This window comes from Panthera uncia, chromosome B4, assembly GCF_023721935.1.
Source record: "Panthera uncia isolate 11264 chromosome B4, Puncia_PCG_1.0, whole genome shotgun sequence".
NCBI lineage: Eukaryota > Metazoa > Chordata > Mammalia > Carnivora > Felidae > Panthera > Panthera uncia.
The window spans coordinates 60,706,354-60,726,650 of NC_064809.1; the positions used below are offsets into that span (position 1 = coordinate 60,706,354).

The 20,297-nt window shown below is 37.1% G+C and overlaps 1 protein-coding gene across 1 annotated transcript in view; it reads left to right on the forward strand.

The window, feature by feature from the left end:
* The window catches only part of FAR2 (fatty acyl-CoA reductase 2), a 158,082-nt gene extending 139,261 nt beyond the window's left edge, over nt 1–18,821 (forward strand). Inside the window, exons 5-12 of the mRNA XM_049625219.1 lie at nt 389–566; nt 1,892–1,936; nt 4,341–4,459; nt 5,320–5,387; nt 7,983–8,154; nt 12,095–12,224; nt 15,570–15,697; nt 16,543–18,821. Coding sequence (XP_049481176.1) covers nt 389–566; nt 1,892–1,936; nt 4,341–4,459; nt 5,320–5,387; nt 7,983–8,154; nt 12,095–12,224; nt 15,570–15,697; nt 16,543–16,705 — 1,003 coding nt within the window. The 3' untranslated portion in view covers nt 16,706–18,821. The remainder of the gene's footprint in view (nt 1–388; nt 567–1,891; nt 1,937–4,340; nt 4,460–5,319; nt 5,388–7,982; nt 8,155–12,094; nt 12,225–15,569; nt 15,698–16,542) is intronic.
* The last annotated feature ends 1,476 nt before the right edge of the window (nt 18,822–20,297 follow it).

Below are 20,297 nucleotides of genomic sequence, written 5' to 3' on the forward strand. Positions count from 1 at the left end.
GTTGGAGAGGAAGTAATTGGTGATAATTAGAGATCAAACATAATAAAGCTGTAGATTGCATCGCTGCTGAATTTATCGATCTGAGTGGGAGGAAGCAGGATTCAACTGATGGGATTGGGCTTAGCAGTGCAGAGCAAAGAGCTCATTCAGCGCACAGGATTTGGATACCCACTCAACTTGGGTATCCTGCAACTGTTCTGAATTCTAGAACTCAAGCGAGAAATGGAAAGTGTTGTTTGATTGTGTCTCACAGGGTCTTGTTTTGGGGAACTTTTCTTTTTCTCTCTCTTTCTTTCTTTCTTTCTTTCTTCTTTTTCTTTTCTTTCTTTTTTTGGTTTATTGTCTAACACATGTTGCTAGAATTCTTTTGTACTCTGACTACCCTCAGGTGGTTAGACGATGCTATTATTGATGAGATCACACCCAAGCTGATTGGGGATCGGCCCAATACTTACACATACACCAAGGCCTTGGGAGAAATGGTGGTGCAACAAGAGAGTGGGAACCTAAACATTGCCATCATAAGGCCCTCCATTGTGGGAGCAACCTGGCAGGAGCCTTTCCCGGTAAGCCCACTCACCTGGATTCCAGATTCCTTGCTTTGCTTCCAAACCAGCATCCTTCTCACCCAATTACTTTCTGATGTTCTCTCTCTCTCTCTCTCTCTCTCTCTCTCTGCCTCTCTCTTCTCAGAATATATAGCTGAGTGCAGCAAATCGAACATGAACCCATTGTACTAGGACAAAATTCCATGTTTGGTTCAGAATCTGTCCAGCATGATGCTCCTCTGGGAGCCTAGACTTGGCTGGAGATCTTAAATTCACTTCTTGTTAACCCTAGTGTGAAAATTCCATGGGAGATAGTTTTAGTTCTTGGCTTTCCCTCTATAGTTTAAATATACCAGAATGTTCTTGATGGCCAAACTGGTAGTATTACAACTGCCAGGGCAAATAAGAATCACAAAGTTCACAGAAGGTTCTCAGGGTAGGAATAATAATTTTTGTGTCTGTATACTGCAATATCCTTTTGAAAGTACACTAAATTATACCATCTTTTTTGAAGCAATTTTGTGAAGCTTTAGGGCCCCCCAAATTTGAGCTGTACTACTTATGACAATGGAGCCTTTTAAGTGGTCTCATCTATAAAACTGGGCTAATACTGTTTTAGCCCAATACTGGACCCACTTTGGAGAGTCAACCAAATGAGACAATGTATGAGGAGTGTTTGTGTAGTGTAGTGCCTGGTCCCTAGAAGACTCAACAATCCCTTCATCTTCTCTTTTCTGTCTCCTCTCCTATTTTCCACACACACTTTGACTTTTACATATAAAGAAACAGACAGAATAAGGTCAACTGACTTGCTTTTAGGGCTTAGGAGACAAACTCAGAAAGACATTTTCCTCTAACTGCTCCTGAACATATTCTCCCTGTTAACATCTCTAAGCAAGCTAATACAAGTGGAGTTTGGACGCTATGACTTCTCATTTTTGAGAAATGGATAATTCCTACAAATCATGTTTGATTTGTAGTGTTCCCCTGGAGAATTAAAATCAGGACTGAGGTGGAGAAAAATGATGGTTAATAAGTGGATTGGCAGGTTATGATATTAAGACAAGGTGCAATTTAGCCTGTAAGAGGTCATAAAACAATTTGAAATTCTCCATGATTCCTCCAGAATGCTGGCAGAATCTTAATTCTTGCACAAGTGCAGAAATATCCAGTGCTTTGCCACTGATCTTTGTTTCTGGTCTTAGAAAAACTGGCTTAGACTGTTCTATCAGCCAGGGTCTCAGTGCTCTTTTTTGAAATTTATTAAGATCAGACTGCAGATGTTACAGATATATTATGATTTTCTGACATGTGTAACCAATAGAGATCTTTTTTTCTTTTAGGGTTGGGTTGATAACTTAAATGGACCTAGTGGACTCATTATTGCGGTATGTATAACACTGTAGAAACAACTACTTGAAATGTAGTGGAGGAATGGTAAGGAAATGCTTAGTGTTGCTATGGCTTCATTGATCCAAAACCATAAATGTTACTTTATTATTATCGAAGCAACTTAATCTCAGTTTTGCTGATTGGAAAATAGAGGGAGGATGAAATTACTTCTATTGTTTGTAGATTTTATTATCAGGAAAACAGAGGTCCTGTGATATCAATTACGATTTAGGAGTTATTTTTGGAAAAATCTGAGCATCAAGGACCATGTCTGTATTTCCCTTTGATTACCACAAGATGGGAGTGTTTCCTCCTTTTTGCTCTTTATTAATAGCTTGAATTAGTACACCAAACTGGGGATGCAATAAACGTCACATTCCCAAAGATTAAATTTTTTATTATAATACACATATAAGAGTTTTGCGTGGATAGAAATTTTATGTATGTATATATATATATATATATATATATACACACACACACACACACACATAATATGTATGTGTATATATACATGTATATATGTATATATATGTACGTATATATATACATATATGTATGTGTATATATATATGTATGTATATATATACATACATCAATAACTGGTGCTCAACAGATACAAGAAAGAGAAACACCCACTGGAGCAAATTTTTCACATGTAAAAATTGATGACTTTAGTAAATACTTTTCACCAATAATCCTCTCACAGACAAGTAGAAATGTCAGTGGTGCCTGTAAGTCATCATCAGTGGGTTTCTCCCTGCACTGAAGGCTGATGGGGTTGACATGAGCCGTGACCTAGTTCACAGTTCACGCTGAAACACTGTAAGACCAGAACCATTACTCTACTCTTTAGGACAATGAATAGGAATTCGATTCTCTCCCTGAATTTAAATCTTATTAGAAACCTCATGCTTCAGGTTATTTCTGTTCTTCTCAGAGCTAGGTCCAACGTGAACTAACATATAAGAGAGTGAATTGTGACTACCTGTCAAAGACAGGGACAGTGAACTTCCTTCTGATTTCTTTATTTTTCTAGCAGCCCCTCTCTTTTTGTTCTCTGTCTTCAATTCTTTCTTCTTTAAAGCTTAGTTGGGGTTAATATTTGGTAACTTAGAACATAATTATTTTAACATGATCCTAGAATGAGTTTCTTTATATTATTTATAAATCACATTTATTCCGATTTTCTAAATTTTTTAAAACTGATTTTTTACATCCAAAGGAAGGGGAATCAGTTACAAGAAAATAAAAATGAGGAACATAAGAAAGTGCTAACTATTGCAAATCGATGCTAGAAATATGCAGGGTATCAATAACTTCATAAAATCAAGAAACATGACTATTTATTAACTGACTTATTTATTGGCATGACTTATTTATTAATGTTAGTAATTCCCAATTCTTACATCTACATAAGATCAGTGATCTGTGAACTAAGATACTTAACACTTAACAAAAAGTGGTGGCCCTTTCCTAAGTAATAAAAAAGTTTTTGTGGAATGGTAGAACTTTATTAATTTTTTTAAAAAGTTTATTTATTTTGAGGAGGGGGAGAAGGGGCAGAGAGAGAGAGAGAGAGAGAGAGAGAGAGAGAGAATCCCAAGCAGGCTCCACAGTGTCAGCACAGAGCCTGATGCAGGGCTCGAACTCACAAACCATGAGATCATGACTTGAGCCAAAAACCAAGAGTTGGATGCTTCACCAACTGAGCCACCCAGGTGCCCCTAATTTTTAAAAGTGTCTCTTAAACCTTTAGTGTCTACTATTGTTTGTAAGCTACTAGGCACTAGCAGAAAATGACATCATTTAAGAAATGGTAAACCGGGGCGCCTGGGTGGCGCAGTCGGTTAAGCGTCCGACTTCAGCCAGGTCACGATCTCGCGGTCCGTGAGTTCGAGCCCCGCGTCAGGCTCTGGGCTGATGGCTCGGAGCCTGGAGCCTGTTTCAGATTCTGTGTCTCCCTCTCTCTCTGCCCCTCCCCCGTTCATGCTCTGTCTCTCTCTGTCCCAAAAATAAATAAAAAACGTTGAAAAAAAAATTAAAAAAAAAAAAAGAAATGGTAAACTAGTAATAGCGGGAAATTTGGGAAACCTTAATTCTTAAAATATCTCATGGATTAATTATTAAATGTGAAAAAACTGTTGGTGTTTATTAACTAGATATATTAACCTCTCACAAATCTGAGGAACTCCACTCTCTAAAGGGACCTGAGGACTATTGTGGAAATGCTGGCATTTGAGGTGAACTTGGCTGGGGGGTTGGGTAGGCTGAGAAAAGTCAGCCTTAGCACAATAACCCAGTCAGCAGCGAGTCAGTGCTAACTGTTGTAACTAGCGGTATTAGTATTAGCCCCAATTATTACTTAAAACCTATTTTATGTTCTTTTTTCCTGTGCAGGCCGGGAAAGGGTTTCTCCGGTCCATAAGAGCTACTCCGATGGCAGTGGCAGATTTAATTCCAGTTGATACAGTTGTCAATCTCACCTTGGCTGTAGGATGGTACACAGCAGTTCACAGGTGTGCATGCATAAGCCAGCTTGCAGAGCTTTGACGAGGAGGAGGGTGAATATGTTAGGCTTATTATATGCATTTGATTGCAGAAGACCCCAAATGTGAAAGAGGATTTAATATTTTACATAGTTTCAAATATGCCATCACGTATGCATGGAGGTGTTTTATAAATACTGATGTGCATTTTGATCATAAAGTAACAAACTCTTTAAATCCTTTAACCATAAAATTGATAACCAAAAAGAGTTTTTCCTTCTATTCGGTAATTTAAAATACAGCTTCCTTTTTCAAGGCAAAGGAGATAAAAGTGGGTGAAATGAGGGCATCTTTTATATTTTATAGAACTGCTCACTTCCTGATAAATGCCAAAATCTCAGATCACCATATGGGGGCTATTTCCTAGCACCAAAAAAAAAAAAAAAAAAAAAAAATGTTGTTTATATATTTGGCTTTGATAGTAAATGACAAATAGAATTAAAATTTTCTTATTTGAAGTCAGCCATTTAGATGTTTTTCAATCCAGCAGGGCTTAACTGGATTTAGGAGAAAACATAGACTATATTTTGCCCAGTAACCATGCCCAGAAGTAAGGAATGTGACCCACTTTCTCATTGTCATGGTACCTCCATTTGCTGCTTAAATACATCAACCTTTGTGAGCTCTCTGTGTGCACATGCACAAACACGCATATTTCCCTAGTCTTCTTCCATTTTGCTTTTTTACCCAAAGAAGGAACAAAAGATGGAAATGTTGCTTTCATTATGGAAACTACTGAAACAATCTTGTTTAAATGTTATTTTTCCTTATATTTTTTCCATTAGTCTTTCATTTAGTTGTATTTATTTAATTTTTATTTCATTTTTCAGACCTAAGTCAACATTAATCTACCATTGTACATCTGGTAACTTCAATCCTTGTAACTGGGGCAAAATGGGTAAGTGTCTATAGAGATGTAACTACCTAACTATTAGTGTCTGCCCTCACACTGTGAATGTCTACCACAGAGGTAGGGGGTGGGGATGGACAAAATGTGTTCTGGAGCTTGGAGTCGAGTGGGAGAAAAAGACAAAAAATAAGCAAAAAAGATAAAATAATTAGAAATTATAAATGTGTAAGAGTTAACTAGAATGTACTGTGGTACATCAAAGGGAGTCAGTGGAATATCTACATGATTGTAAGCAATAAGGGGTTCATTGGCTACAAAGATTTTAAAAATCAAGAAAACTGAGCAAAAGTCAGCAATGATAAGTAATGTCCATGATGAAATATTCCTGCTGGGGCAGCTGCTCCCATGTGCATATCCCTTGCCCCCCTTGCTCCCTCACTGAGATTGTGAAATGATCAATGACCAAGTAGATTTAGAAAAGTTCAATACTACTAACTTTTGTTACTGAGTCAGCAATACTCTTCATTGATTTATACAGTGAGCCTTACATGTGACCTTGAAAGTATCTTGTTGAAGTAATTAATCCTGCATGTAAAAGAAAATTAGCTAACCAATCTTGTCCTCCTTTGTCAATTTAGGAGTTGTCCTGCAAATATCTGAAACTTTTAGAACATCTAATTTTGTTTAGATACTAGCTATAGAAAAAATCAAATGAACTTCATTTGTTAGAATCTGATTCCCAATTCAGAACACTCTGCTATGCTATTGTTTGCAAAGTTGTTACTTCAGTAAAAATGAAATGATCTACTATCATCAAAGTTCTTCAGATCATATATCCAGTTCTTTAGATCATATATCTAAATAATTCTGAACATATTTGGAAATAAATCTCCTCTACGTCAGTAACAGAATTATGATATCACTTATAAAAGTGGCATTCATAGAAGCAAACCAGATATCTTAGGCTCTTAAATAAAACGTGTAAATTACATTTCTGAAATTTACAAGTCTTCCTCCGTGCTGCAACTTATTATCTGTTTTTTTCAAATTATACAATATCACAGTTGAAAGTAATCTTAAAAATAATCTAGTGGCCTTGCTTTATTTTACATATGAGGCCCAGGAGAATAAAAGATCTATTCAAATTCATATGGAGGCTGGTACCCAAAATAGAAGTAGAAGATGCGTCTCTTGACTCTCCCCAATGGTCAGTAACCACTTCACTAGTGATTCTTAAAAGTGATTATGACTCCCTCTGGGAGGAGAACAGTCCAGATTCCTGGGCCAGATGTTTCTTGAGAATCTTTTCTGTGTAAGGTATATATATTTTATATAGATTTCCAGGTAATCTTGTTTAAGGAGGACAATAATCATATCACCATAAGAATTGGTATCATTATACCATGTTTTCACTCTTATGTGGATCCTGAGAAACCTAACAGAAACCCATGGGGGAGGGGAGGGGGAAAAAATAAACAAAAAGAGGTTAGAGTGGGGGAGAGCCAAAGCACAAGAGACTCTTAAAAACTGAGAACTGAGGGTTGATGGTGGGTGGGAGGGAGGGGAGGGTGGGTGATGGGTATTGAGGAGGGCACCTTTTGGGATGAGCACTGGGTGTTGCATGGAAACCATTTTGACAATAAATTTCATATATTGAAAAAAAAAGAATTGGTATCATTATAATTGAAAAATGAACTTAGGCATAGCCTTTGAAAATTTTACATACATAAAATAAATATTGAATTTGAATTAGTTTTTTTTAAATAATTATTTTACAACTGTACATTAAAAGTTTTTAACTAGGTTTTATCTACATAACAATGTAAAAAATTGTGAAAAATCTGGAGACAAGAGTGGACGATTGAGTCTGGATATTCCTAGAGAAGCAGAAATACCCAAGAAGTAAAAGACTGGTATTTAAAGTGAACCAATATAAGGGAATCCTGCCTTGATATTCTCTATTTTACTTAAACTTTATGAAGCTTTAAGTAACCCTTTATAGGGGCGCCTGGGTGTCTCAGGTGTCTCAGTCGGTTAAGCGTCTGACTTTGGCTTAGGTCATGATCTCGCGGTTCGTGAGTTTGTGCCCCGCTTTGGGCTCTGTGCTGACAGCTCAGAGCCTGGAGCCTGCTCCGGATTCTGTGTCTCTCTCTCTGCCCCTCCCCCACTCGCTCACTTGCTCTCTCTCAAAAATAAACATTAAAAATTTTTTTCTAAAAGGTAACCCTTTATAAAGGTTTAAGTAAAATGTGAAGAAACTTTCCTGATGGTTCTGCAAGTAACAATCCAGCCTAGGAAATAAAGCCTTCAGGTTCTGTCTTGGGGCTTTCAGAATAGACTAGATATCCTTGGAACCAATGATGGATTTAAGTTTTTCCGAACAGTACTTCACTGTATTGACTAGAACTATTATTTCCCCAAGAAGTTGCTTTTAGTGTAAGGTTTCAAGAAAAGAACCCACTTTGTAACCCATTCTCATTGTTTGATTTTTGCAGGTGACCTCTTGCCTGGCATAAATAACCTTAATATTGTCTCAGAGATTGATTCTTGACTCTACACAGCAAATCATTAGTCTTTATCATTGCAACCTCGACTACAGTGGGCTTATATGCGCCTGGACTTAGTGCTCTATTTTTTCCGCAGGATTCCAAGTCTTGGCAACCTTTGAAAAAGTCCCATTTGAGAAAGCTTTTAGGAGGCCGAATGCGGACTTCACATCCAATATCATCACAAGCCAGTACTGGAATGCAGTCAGCCACCGAGCCCCTGCCATCATCTACGACTTCTATCTACGGCTCACAGGAAGGAAGCCCAGGTAAGAAGCTGAAGTCAATTGCTTTAAGAGTGTTGCCGCATGGAAGATTAGGATCCCAAAGTCCTTAGCCCTCCTTTCGTCTGGGGATCAAAAGTGATAACTAAATCACACACACACACACACACACACGTATGTATATATTTGGGGACAAAACCAAAGCAGTAGTAGTGAGAAGCCCCAGAGGGACTCCTACCTTAAAAATCCTCTATCATAATAATGGAAGTTCAATATTGAAGAACTTGGTGAATTCAGCAAGTAATCATCCACCAAAAGGAAAGCAACTGAGACTCTAAGTCTGGGGTTTTCTAAATTGTTAGGTAATATTAAAATAATGATAACAGCCTCACTTACACACACACACACACACACACACACACACACGGAATGATGTGGGATGATCTCGTTTTCATTCTCACAACCCAGAGAGGATATTCTCGGTATGCCAGTTTTACAAATAGGATGTAGAAGCTGCGGGGAAGAATTTAAAGTAGATTCCAAGTGACAGAGTAAAGATATGGAGAAACCTGAACCAGATTTACTGCCACCTAGAGGTGAGTAAAGAAATAAAGGGAACACGGTAGAATGAAATGTGTGGATGCTGAGGCAGCTGTGTCGCCATCTAGCTGTGTGACATAGGACGTATCCCTTTCTCTCACTTAAATTCTGTGTCTTGAATATTGTCTCTGAAGAGTCATAATTGTAAGTACCAAAGGCAATTGCTGCAAGCAAGAATCCGGAGCATGAATAGCATTGCCTTCTGTTCTAGTCTCTCTACAGGAGGAAGCCTCTCTCAGCATGTTGAATTTCCATCCTTCTTAGTGCAAGTGACTAAAACTTAGGCAATGTTACTTTTATCCAAATTTTCAGAGACCCAATTTAGAGCTGATAACTCAATAATCATCAGCTTTTTCTTGAGCAAGGTGAAAAGGAGACATTGTGGCTATGGAGAAAATATTTGCATAGGGCTTTTTTTTTTTTATTATTTTGAGAGAGAGCACATACGCATGTGAGCAGGGAAGGGGCAAAGAGCGAGAGAATTCCAAGCAGGCTCTGTGCTGTCAGCATGGAGCCTGACATGGGGCTTGAACTCACAAACCTTAGGATCATGATCTGAGCCAAAATCAAGATCGGGTGCTTAACCGACTGAGCCACCCAAGCACCCCAGGTATGGGGCTTATTAAATAAAGATGGGAAGAGAAGAAAAACCTATTGTAGGCAGAAATGCTAAAGATTTTAACACAGATCCGGGTTGGAAGAAGACCTGCAGAAAGAGCAAAGTTTCATAAGCAGAAAAGAGAAACAGGAGGAAGGGACCTAATAAAAATCTTTATGAATTTTGTTTGTGAGAAATTAATATTTGTGGGAAATGGGTAGGTTTGTTTGGTCACAGGTATTTTAGGAAATAATCTTTATGGCAGAAAATGGCAGAATCCTTCGAGACCCTTTCCCTTCCCAGGTGTGTGTGTATATAATCTTTTATGCACTTACAACCATATATAGACATGCATAAATATAGTTTTGCGTTGAGGTGTGTGTGTGTATGCAAATCAGGCCTGCAAATTTTCTAACTTTTTTCACTAATGGCCCATGAAAATCAAAGTCATTCTGCCTACTGGTGTCCTTTTAACTCTTCCAAACAATGCGGTCATGAGTATCAATGCACATGAATTTTTTTAGAACATGCCACTGGGTCTGGGGAGGAAGCTGAGGCGTGTGATTGCTATACTGGAGGATGTCTCTGAATTTTGTGACTACTGCCGGGCTGCCCTAAAGGAAGGCTCTGTCAGTTTGACAATTGGCACTATCACATCAGCACATGAGGGTAAAAATTTGTTTTTTCTTACCCTCATCAATACTTTGCCAAAAATCAATCTTTTGAATCATCAAACTAATGATAATGATTGGCATCTCTTCGTTCCTTTGATTTGCAGTCCCGATTGCTGGAGGGGCTGGGCTTTTCTGTGGTCATTGTGCATTCAGTATTTCTCCTGATCTGTCTGCCTCTGTTTCTCACCTATTTTTTTTAGGTTGTCCTTATTAATTTACAGAAACTCCTATGTATGTGTGTAAACTTATATTTAATATATTTTTCCCAAGTCACTTTCTTATCTCATACCTTCGATTATTAAACTTTTTCTAATACAAGGGAACTACATATAGTGTAGGTCTTAATAGCATGGAGTTCAAAGTATAACTTAAGATTTAAATCCTGGCTTCACCAAATTAGCCATATGAGTGAGTCCTATCTCTAATACTTAACTGCCTCACCTGTAAAAAGGGACAGTTAACATACTTATTTTATACTATTTACATAAGAGGGCACAGCATATAGCAATCACTATTATTACTAAAGAAGTTTCAGATTTTTACATGAATCACTCTTTTCCTTTATGGCTTTCACATTTTATGTGTTGCGAAGACCTTCTCTACCTAAAAGTAAGAAATGTATTCTTTCTTAAAAAAAAATTATGCTGATATAGTTCTGTACATAGGATATCATTCTACAAGGATTATTTTCAAAAATTAAATTTATTAAAATCACATCAATTCCATCAGAATTGTAGAATGGATAAAGATGGTCATTCATTTGGTCTGCTATAGCAGAGTATCATAGACTGGGAGGCTTACAAGTAACAGTTTATTTCTCACAGTTCTGGAGACTGGGCAGTGTAAGATCAAGATGCTAGTGGATTCAGCATCTGCTGAGGGCCTGCTTCCTGGTTCCTAGAGAGCCATCTCTCTCTCTTTCTCTCTCTCTCTCTCTGTGTCCTCACAAGCTGGAAAGTCCGAGGGAGAGAGAAAGGCACTAATCACCTCCCCAAGTCTTCTCCAAATACTATCACATTGGTGGGAATAGGTTTAAATATATGAATTTGGGGAGGAGGGGCATACAAATAGTCTATAGCAAAAATGTTAAATAATAATAGCTAAATGGAAGGCTACTGTAATGCTTGTACCAGGGAATAATGAGTCTACCCTCTGCCTAAGAATTTCCCATGATACAATGAGAGAAGTCCCTGATAAGTCATTAGGATCTGACCAGAAACAAGACCAAATTCCCGACACAGTTTAAGTCATTACTGGGTCAACTACAGTAATCACTATTGGCAAAACTGGCCTAAGAGAAATGTTCTACAGGCCAAAGTGATCTGTAGCCAGAAGATCTAGGTTTAAGCGGTAGCTGTGTGAACTTTAAGCTGTTAACCCTTCTGTAAGATTAAGGAAGATAAATAATAATAGATCTTTACTCCCTCACAGATTCCTACTGTGAGGATCAAATAAGATCACATCTGAAAGTTTTCGATAAATTATTGTAAAGTTGAGAAGGTCACACAGCAGAGCTGGTCCAAGTCCTGACCACAGGACTGGAAGATGTGGGCCATCTGAAGTCATGGGACAGAGTGGTGAGATCATAAAAGCATAAGCTTTTTGAGGGTGGTCAAAACTGGGTTGCAGTTTTGCCTTTGACACTTATTATTATCATGGCCACTTCATCTATCTTAAGCTTCTTCTACCCCCTCATAAAATGCAGATAAATACCTATCTGACAGATACGAGAATTAGCTGAGGTAGTATTTTTTTCAAAGTTTCAGCACTGTGCCACACAGTAGGTGATCACCTAGCTATTTTCCAATATCTGGCTCGGCTTTTAAAATATCTGCCACTTTGGAGAAAGAGAAGGTAGTACAGAGGAAGAGGAGGAGGTTGTTTGTATTAAAATGCCTAATAGAACAGACTCCATTAGTTTCATCCCCTTCCTTTATTCAATGGAGATTATGTGGAAAGAGAAAAAAAGAATCTGTTTTAATGAAGAAATGGGGGCAAGAGGGAAATTTTTTCTCTTTTCTCAAAAAATAATTTGTCCTACATCCTATAGAGTAGCATGGAAGCAGCCATCTGTGGTGTGCTGATATTGGCTTCTACCTGATCTTTACCTCAGGATGACAAAGCTCATGAATCGGCTGCTAAGAACAGTGTCCATGCTGGAGTATTTTGTCAACCGGAGTTGGGAATGGAGCACATACAATACGGAAATGCTGATGTCTGAGCTGAGTCCTGAAGACCAGAGAGTGAGTAGAGTTCTGACAACCATTTGACCTGGAAAGCTGATGGATGAAGAAGTTTTAGTTACATACACAGAATTCTTTTTTGTCTTTTCTGGTCTTCCTTCCTTCCCTTTCCTCCCTCCCTCCCTTCTTTCTCTCTCTCTCTCCCTTTTTTTTTTTTTTTTTGGCTAAGAAAATCCATCAGTATTATTGACACAATGCAGGAAATAAGTTAATGTAGGTAAGAGTCCTGGGTTCTCGACTTTGATTAGATCCTCCTGCTATCCTGCAGTCACATTTCACATATTTCGCTTCCATTCCTGTTCACCCTTGGTTTGTCCTCAGCAAATCCTCAGTACCTCTGTATTTTCCCTAAACCCACAGCATAGGACTTCAATGAAAAATCACAATTTCATTGCTCATAAACTCACCCACTGCTCTTGTTAAATCAAGATCATTCTGCATCTCCAAAGCTGCAGTTCTTTCCTTCCTTTTTATTATTTTTAAGGTTTATTTTTTAATTTTTAATGTTTATTTGTGAGGGAGAGACAGAGTGCAAGTAGAGGTGGGGAAGAGAGAGAGAGAGAGGGAGACACAGAATCCAAAGCAGGCTCTAGGCTCTGAGCTGTTAGCACAGAGCCTGATATGGGACTTGAACCCACAAGCCATGAGATCATGACCTGAGCTGAAGTCTGATGCTTAACTGACTGAGCCACCCAGGGGCCTCTATTTATTTTTCAGAGAGTGTGTGCAAGCAGGGGAGGGACAGAGAGAGAAGGGGGAAGAGAGAACCCCAAGCAGGCTCCACACTGCCAGTGCAGAGCCTGACACAGGGCTCAATCCTGCGAACCTCAAGATCATGACCTGAGCCAAAATCAAGAGTTGGACACTTAGCTGACTGAGCCACCCAGGCATCCCTCTTTCCTACTTTTTAAAGCTAACCAACTCTTATGTGCATCCCACTAAGACCTCCCTCCATCAGTACTGCCTTCTCTCTAGTACATGTACAGCACATATAGCCTCTATCCCTATAATGATCCTTGATAATTCAGACTTTCATTCCTCAAGACAGGCCTTCACATTAATTGCTTAATAGCCATGCCATTTATTTTCTTTACATAACTTCTTGGCAGTTACAAATGTTAAGTCTTGAAATCTTTGTATATTCTGAAATTCACAAGTATAGAAATCTTTTGTACTTTGTACATGTTTCCAGTTTTTTTTTCCCCTCAGAGAGTCATGTGTTCCCTGAGCATATCCTGAGTTTTCAATTACATTTTAAAGTTTTCACTCTCTTGGTTGACACTATCTACTAAAACTTTCTGGGGTACCTGGGTGGCTCAGTCAGTTAAGCGTTCGACTCTTGGTTTTGGCTCAAGTCATGATCTCACGGTCTGTGAGTTCGAGCCCGCATCGGGCTCTGCACTGTCAAGTGGGATTCTCTCTCTCTGCCCCTGTGCTTGCTCACTCACTTGCTCTCTCTCAAAATAAATAAATGTTTTTTTAATTAAAAATTTTTTTAAAGAAAAAAGCATTTCTCGATTTATCTAGTACTTGACAGCATGTAGAAGAGACCACATCACACTGAGAAGGAAATGCGAGGCTACTGCCAGCCTCACGTGCCAGCTATGGGTTTTACTCTTACATACCAGCCTCAGAGTATAATTCAAATCCAAGCCCTAGAATTACTTCAGGTCATGGAACCTAAGGGTTACTTAAAGTCAAACACCATAAATGTTAAATTAAATACACCAGGTGAGATTTAGAGGGATATTTTAACTGAAATCATTGCAGAGCATCTCTAAAACTGACATGAAATAGAGCTATTTTCAGAAATATTTACATCCCTTGTATAAGCAAAATTATTCTAAGTACTTGTTTGAAATGCATGGACCATGATCAAACTATGTTGTTTAAAAAAAAACTATTGTAAACTGTTTTTAAAATTAGCTACAGGTTTTATGTACAGTTATCTTTATTGCATTTTTCCCATGTAATTTATCCTTCTAATTCAAAAGGTAGCTTAGAGCTTCATTTTTTGACATTTTACTATTTTAACCTAAAATAACCAAAAATTTTATGAAAATGAAAAGAATCAAATGTGCTATGGATTTAACATACACTTTCAAAATTGCAAAGGTAACAGTCCTGAATAATTGCATATAATTGCCAAACTCTGGCTTAGAATCGGCTTAGAATTCAGTTTGATTTGCCATATGGAATGAGGATTCCAAACAAGGACGTTACTGAAATCTAACTTAGAAATGTGAAATAGTATAAAAATAAAAGCCTCTCTTTATATAAATGAATAAGTAATATTTAGTGATACTATAGTAAATAAACATATCCAAACAAAGTGATGCAGAATTACCTTTGAAAAGCATTTCAGTTGTTGGACAAGTCTATGAAGCTCTCTGGAACTCAATCATCTCATCTGCTCTTTGTTAGTACTCCGTATTATTTGAGATAACTTGCAATAAACATATATATGATATGATATTTTACATTTATATATAATTTAGTATATATGTATTATATATAATCTATAATAATAAAAGAAAATAGAAATAAAACACCAAACTAGGGAAAGTATGCATTAAAATATGAAGTCAAAGATAAGAATGAAAAAATAGGATGTCCATATGTAGTCTACAAGATCTTACTAAGTCACTGCAGTTAAGCAGAGAATCTGTTTTTGAGCTTTTTGGTGGCAAAGGGAAAGGGAAAATATAGTTCCATGGTATTCTGTATCCAAGAGGAGAAAATACACTATGGTTCCAAGAGAAACACTTAACTCTTACCGCTTAACTCTAAAAGAAATGTTTTTGAAGGGTTTCATTTAACAGCACACATAGTAGATAACATCTCTAAAGCAAATACAGAATTTCTGCTAAACTATTCTTTAAGATTTTGCTTATTCAGTTTACCTTAATCTGCATAATTAAATGGTGATATTGCAGGAAAGGAGGGTAGGCCAAGGAAACAACACCAAAATTTAAAGAATGGAAAAAAGGAGAAGCAGTTTGTTTTGCTCCCTACCCATCACTTTTAAAAATAATTAATCCCAATTTACTTGAAATGAAATTAGCTTTCGCCAGCTAATGCCAGTTCCTTTAAATTTCCCTCACAAGACTTCTTAAATGTCAAATATTTGTGCTTGATCGGTGTTTGAATGTTTCTGTGTAAATGATAATCCATTTTGTCAGTGCCTTGGAAATAACTGTTCAAATAATCTCCTTTGAAGGGGTCCCACCCAAGTCTCCCAAACTGAATTTCACTCATTTATGTAAAAGAAATTTTTCAAAAGGACAAAGTGATGGTCTCCAGCAGTGCAATTCTAGCAATCCATAATGTCTTCTTGCCTTTCAGGTATTCAACTTTGATGTGCGCCAGTTGAACTGGTTGGAATACATTGAAAATTATGTTTTAGGAGTTAAGAAGTACTTACTGAAAGAGGATATGGCTGGGATCCCAGAAGCAAAACAACATTTGAGAAGGTAAGCCTAATCAGTTAATATTTATTGAGCACTTCTCCCGTGTATCTGATTTTCTACCAGACATGAAATTGGAGCAGGGGAGGAGAGGAATTAACATTTTTCAAGCATTTACTACATTATAGGTCCTTCCTTATATACTATGCCCTCATAATACAGTTTTGCTTAGACTTTGCCACACCCCTATGAGGGGGTATTTTGTTATCCCCCCACCCCTGCTTTTTTTTTCTATCAAAGATATATTTAGGCTCAAAGAAGGTAAATAACTTGTTTGTGGTAACACATGGGAAATACAGGATCCAGATTTGAACCCAAGTTTCTCTTTTTCTTCTACCCCATCCCATCATAATGGGGTATTAAGAATACACCCAACAAGCAGGAAATTTGTACTGTTTAACATGGGCAACTCACTCAACCACTGTTCATGTCCTTAAACTGCCTCAAGTTTCTTTCAGGCATTATTCCATAAAGGACAATCAACTATAGCAGTCTGATATAATTCTGGTAGAAACAAAGGGCTTTTCATGCAGAGATTATAAGGATGGAAAGGTAAATTGTAACGGAAGAGGAACCTTAAATAGCAGGCTAAGAACTTGAGAACTTACCTTCTAATGAACAAGAACCAGTGAAGATTTGTGATATGGTAATATGATCAAAGTATAATTATGGAAAGGCGATCATTCAGAAGGCATGTTGTGGAAATAGATAAAAAATCAAAATGTCATAAGGTCATGTCACATACCTGGGAGCACCTAACGAGCCAGAAAATGACATTTATGCTTCAGATAGCACAGATAGGTATTTGATGCTTGCTGTTTTAACTCTGGTTATGTATTTCTGTTCCCCAGGCTCCGAAATATTCACTACCTCTTTAATACTGCCCTCTTCCTCATTGCCTGGCGCCTTCTCATCGCACGATCTCAGATGGCTCGGAATGTCTGGTTCTTCATTGTGAGCTTCTGTTATAAATTCCTCTCCTACTTTAGGGCATCCAGCACACTTAAGGTCTAAGAACATTCAGCAATCTCCTTTTATCTGGAATCTCCTGGATACCTCCAAAACAGCAAACTGTGGTTCTTAAGATTAGGAAGTAACAAAGAATATGCCCAAGCTCATTAACTGTCAAACGTCTTGTCATGTATTCATCCCTATTTCTTCCCTATGTATTGTTTTTATTTAAGTGAGAAAAGGAAAGTCATATCTTAGCCTACAATCATACATATCTTAGGAAAATTTGTTTTCAGATTGCCTCCTAACACTCTATGCCCTTGAACATAAAACACCAAAGTACATCTGTCTGTTGATATTTAGGGTTTTTTTTTTTTTCTTGAGAGGACTAATTTTGACTAAATGAACATGGAATAACATACGATGGAAGCTGAAATATGCTAAAGAAAGGCAGTTTTAACCTTGGAACCATTCCAGGGGTACCCAGTAGAAAAGTTTAGAATCAAGATTAAGGGACACCTGGGTGGCTCAGTTGGTTAAGTGTCTGACTCTTGATTTTGGCTCAGGTCATGATGTCATGGTTTGTGGGCTCGAGCCCCATACTGTGCTCCACACACACACACACACACACATGCGTGTGTGTGCTCTCTTTCACAAAAATTAACATTAAAAAAGATCAAGTAGAAGAAGAATGATCTCTGCATCCTCAGATATACCATAAAAGAAGTAATCCTCCACTGAAATCTCAGCCTTTTTTTGTGTGTTATACCATGGAGACCTGAGTGAAGGCTGAGAGAATTAGAAAAGTGGGCTCACATTTAGCATTTCCCTCAACTATACTTCTGAAATCTAAAAAACAAAAAATAAAACAAGAGGTTTAAGTAATTATGTACAGAATGAGGGCTCAAGTGTATTTGCACTAGGACTACTTACTATGCTTGTAAGTAAAAATTAGTTCTTATAATTTCAATCTGACAACTATTCTTTCTAAATCTTTTCAATTACCCATTTTCCTGATGACCTTCTCTCAAGAGTTTCCTTCTCTTTTATTGAAGTCACCAAACCCCTTATATTTAAGCTTATGTTGCTCAGGCCTCAGTGACTAATGGGAGGAAGGTACTAGGCTAGAATCCTAAAAAACCAGTCCCTGGACCTTTGCCAATGAGAAAGCAAAATTCCAAATACAAGTGTAAATGCTAGTTTTGGTTTTTTGTATAGTGGGAAAATTACTCCTCTGTGATCATCAGGACTTACTAGTATCTTGATCATCCCAAGTGGACAACGTTAAGTTTACAATGTACAGCAGAAGAGGACAGACTTCACGAAGTGACTTTAAGTTCAGAGAATAGGTGTTGTTTTGTTTAAAAATGTTTTATGTATACTATCAATGAATTAATAGTTTTTGTTCCCAAATTCCTATATTAATAATATAGCTGTTATCCTAACTTTCATCGTATTTGAGATATCAGTGCATGCTGGATTGCAGCATTTCATGTTAAAAACATGAAATATTATTAGGGCCTGAGCAATTAAAAATAATCATAACTACTGGCAAATGACACAAGCATAAAACGGTAACGATGGCAGTTACTTATATTTATGCTCTCTGGAATGATATGTAATACTCAGCACATTCACGTAGTTAAGTGCACAGGGCTTGAAGGCAGCTTCTAGCCTGCTATTACTTGAGATTTTTCTCAACACCATAAAGGGCATTTGGGGGGAACTGTTCTGGGCAATGTCTTTTCCAATCTCATCTAAGGTCTGGGAACTTCTTTTCAGGGCATACAACCCAGCTCTGAAACAAAGCACTTGGTGATTTTTAGTTTGAGATGTCTATATGATACTTCTGAGTTACATTGATTAAGATACAAACTATAGATATAATAAAAATGAAATCAAGATATAAATTCAATGAGGTTGGATAAAACATAATTATTCTAAGAATTTACTACCTTTTGATTTTTGTTTTCACTAATTCCATAAATTCCACTAATCCAGTATTCATTTTGATTTTTGATTAAATGAAAGTTTGAATTAAAAATGTTTTCCTCTTCTAGTGTTGTATCTTTAACTGCTGACTACTACAGATCTCCTCCCTCCCCTGAGAAAAAGATATAATCTTCCAAAGATGATTACCAGATGAATATAAATTAACATATAGATACATAATGCTTCACTTTTTTCTGACACCATTAATAAGGTTACATTTACATGCTGGAAGCATCTTTTATCTGTGGCATTAAAGAAATCACATGATGTCTAAGTCAAAATAGGTATCTGTATGAAAGAAAATCCCTAATTATTTTATATCAAGACCAACTGACAATTATTTGAATGTCTAATACATACAATGCAATAAGAAAGAGCCTTCTACTTTTGGGGAGAAGGGGACAGATAGTAACTACAAAGGAGAGGCATCTACATTAAAAAAGAAGTTTTGGTAATTCCTGTATTCTGTAGCCACAACATACCTGATACAGTAATGAATATTTCAGAGTTTAAGACAGTCCCCACCTAAAGAAATTAATACTGAAAAAGCCTGAGGCAGATGGACATACAACTCCAAAAAACATTTCTTACAATTTTACACTAACTCGACACCATCATCTCCAGTCAACATCTCATTCAAATAGCTGATTTAGAATCTGAGAGTAAACAGACCGATCTGAGAAGGGACTAATCCCCAAATAGTGTGTTCTGTTATCTCACAATGAATGTAACAAAGTAGGTCAGCCTAAAGTTTCCAAAAACATCAGTAATTTTCAAAGCTCACAAAAATTACATGTAAATTCCCACATGTCTATTTTTCTAGAAGTATGAATCTAACAATTATGTTCTGGAAACATGGACAACTATCTGTAGTAAAAAGGAATGGTTGTCCCATATGCTCACATAGAGAGGTAAGGAAAAATGCTCACTGCTTACTTTGTAAAAACATATTTTTTTAATTTACCCAAAATAAAACTAGAAATTGCTGATTTTCCGATGTAACTGGCTTGAGAGGCAGTAGTGAAGATACAGTTACGGCAAAGGACACTTAATTGAAATTGAGTTTTAATAGCTAGAAACAGTTCTGATACACAAGTAAAAAGTTTAGGTGTGGCCTTACTTTACTTGAATTACTGATCCTAATCTGGAACTGTGACTAAGTAGGGAAACATGAGGCTGATCAACTGTGTCAATTTTACTCTAAAGAAACTAAAGATAAGTCTAGTATATCTAGTATAAGAAATCATCAAATTGATTTGCATAACTGCTTGAAAACAGAAATGAACTTACAAAGTATCTTTTAGTTACATCAAGTGTCGCTGAAGGTCTGCTTCAGTACACATTGCTTTCATCAAGCTATACTTTCCCCCACACCTACTCAGTTTTACCTTAAAATTATTACACAAAATCGCATACAGGAGTTATGATATTTGGAAGAGTTGTCCATCTATTTCCTTCTGATAAACATCCAATACAATTTGGAGTTGCTAAGACAAAACTTTTTAAATATCTCACTGATTATTGTCAACTTTGTTGACAGTTTTATAGACTTGAGTCAACTGCTCAATTTGCATCACTCATTCACTTTTTAATATGAAAATACAAAAGAAGCTCAATCTCATACAGTAATTTAGCTCCATCTGGAGCAAAAGCAAATGTAACA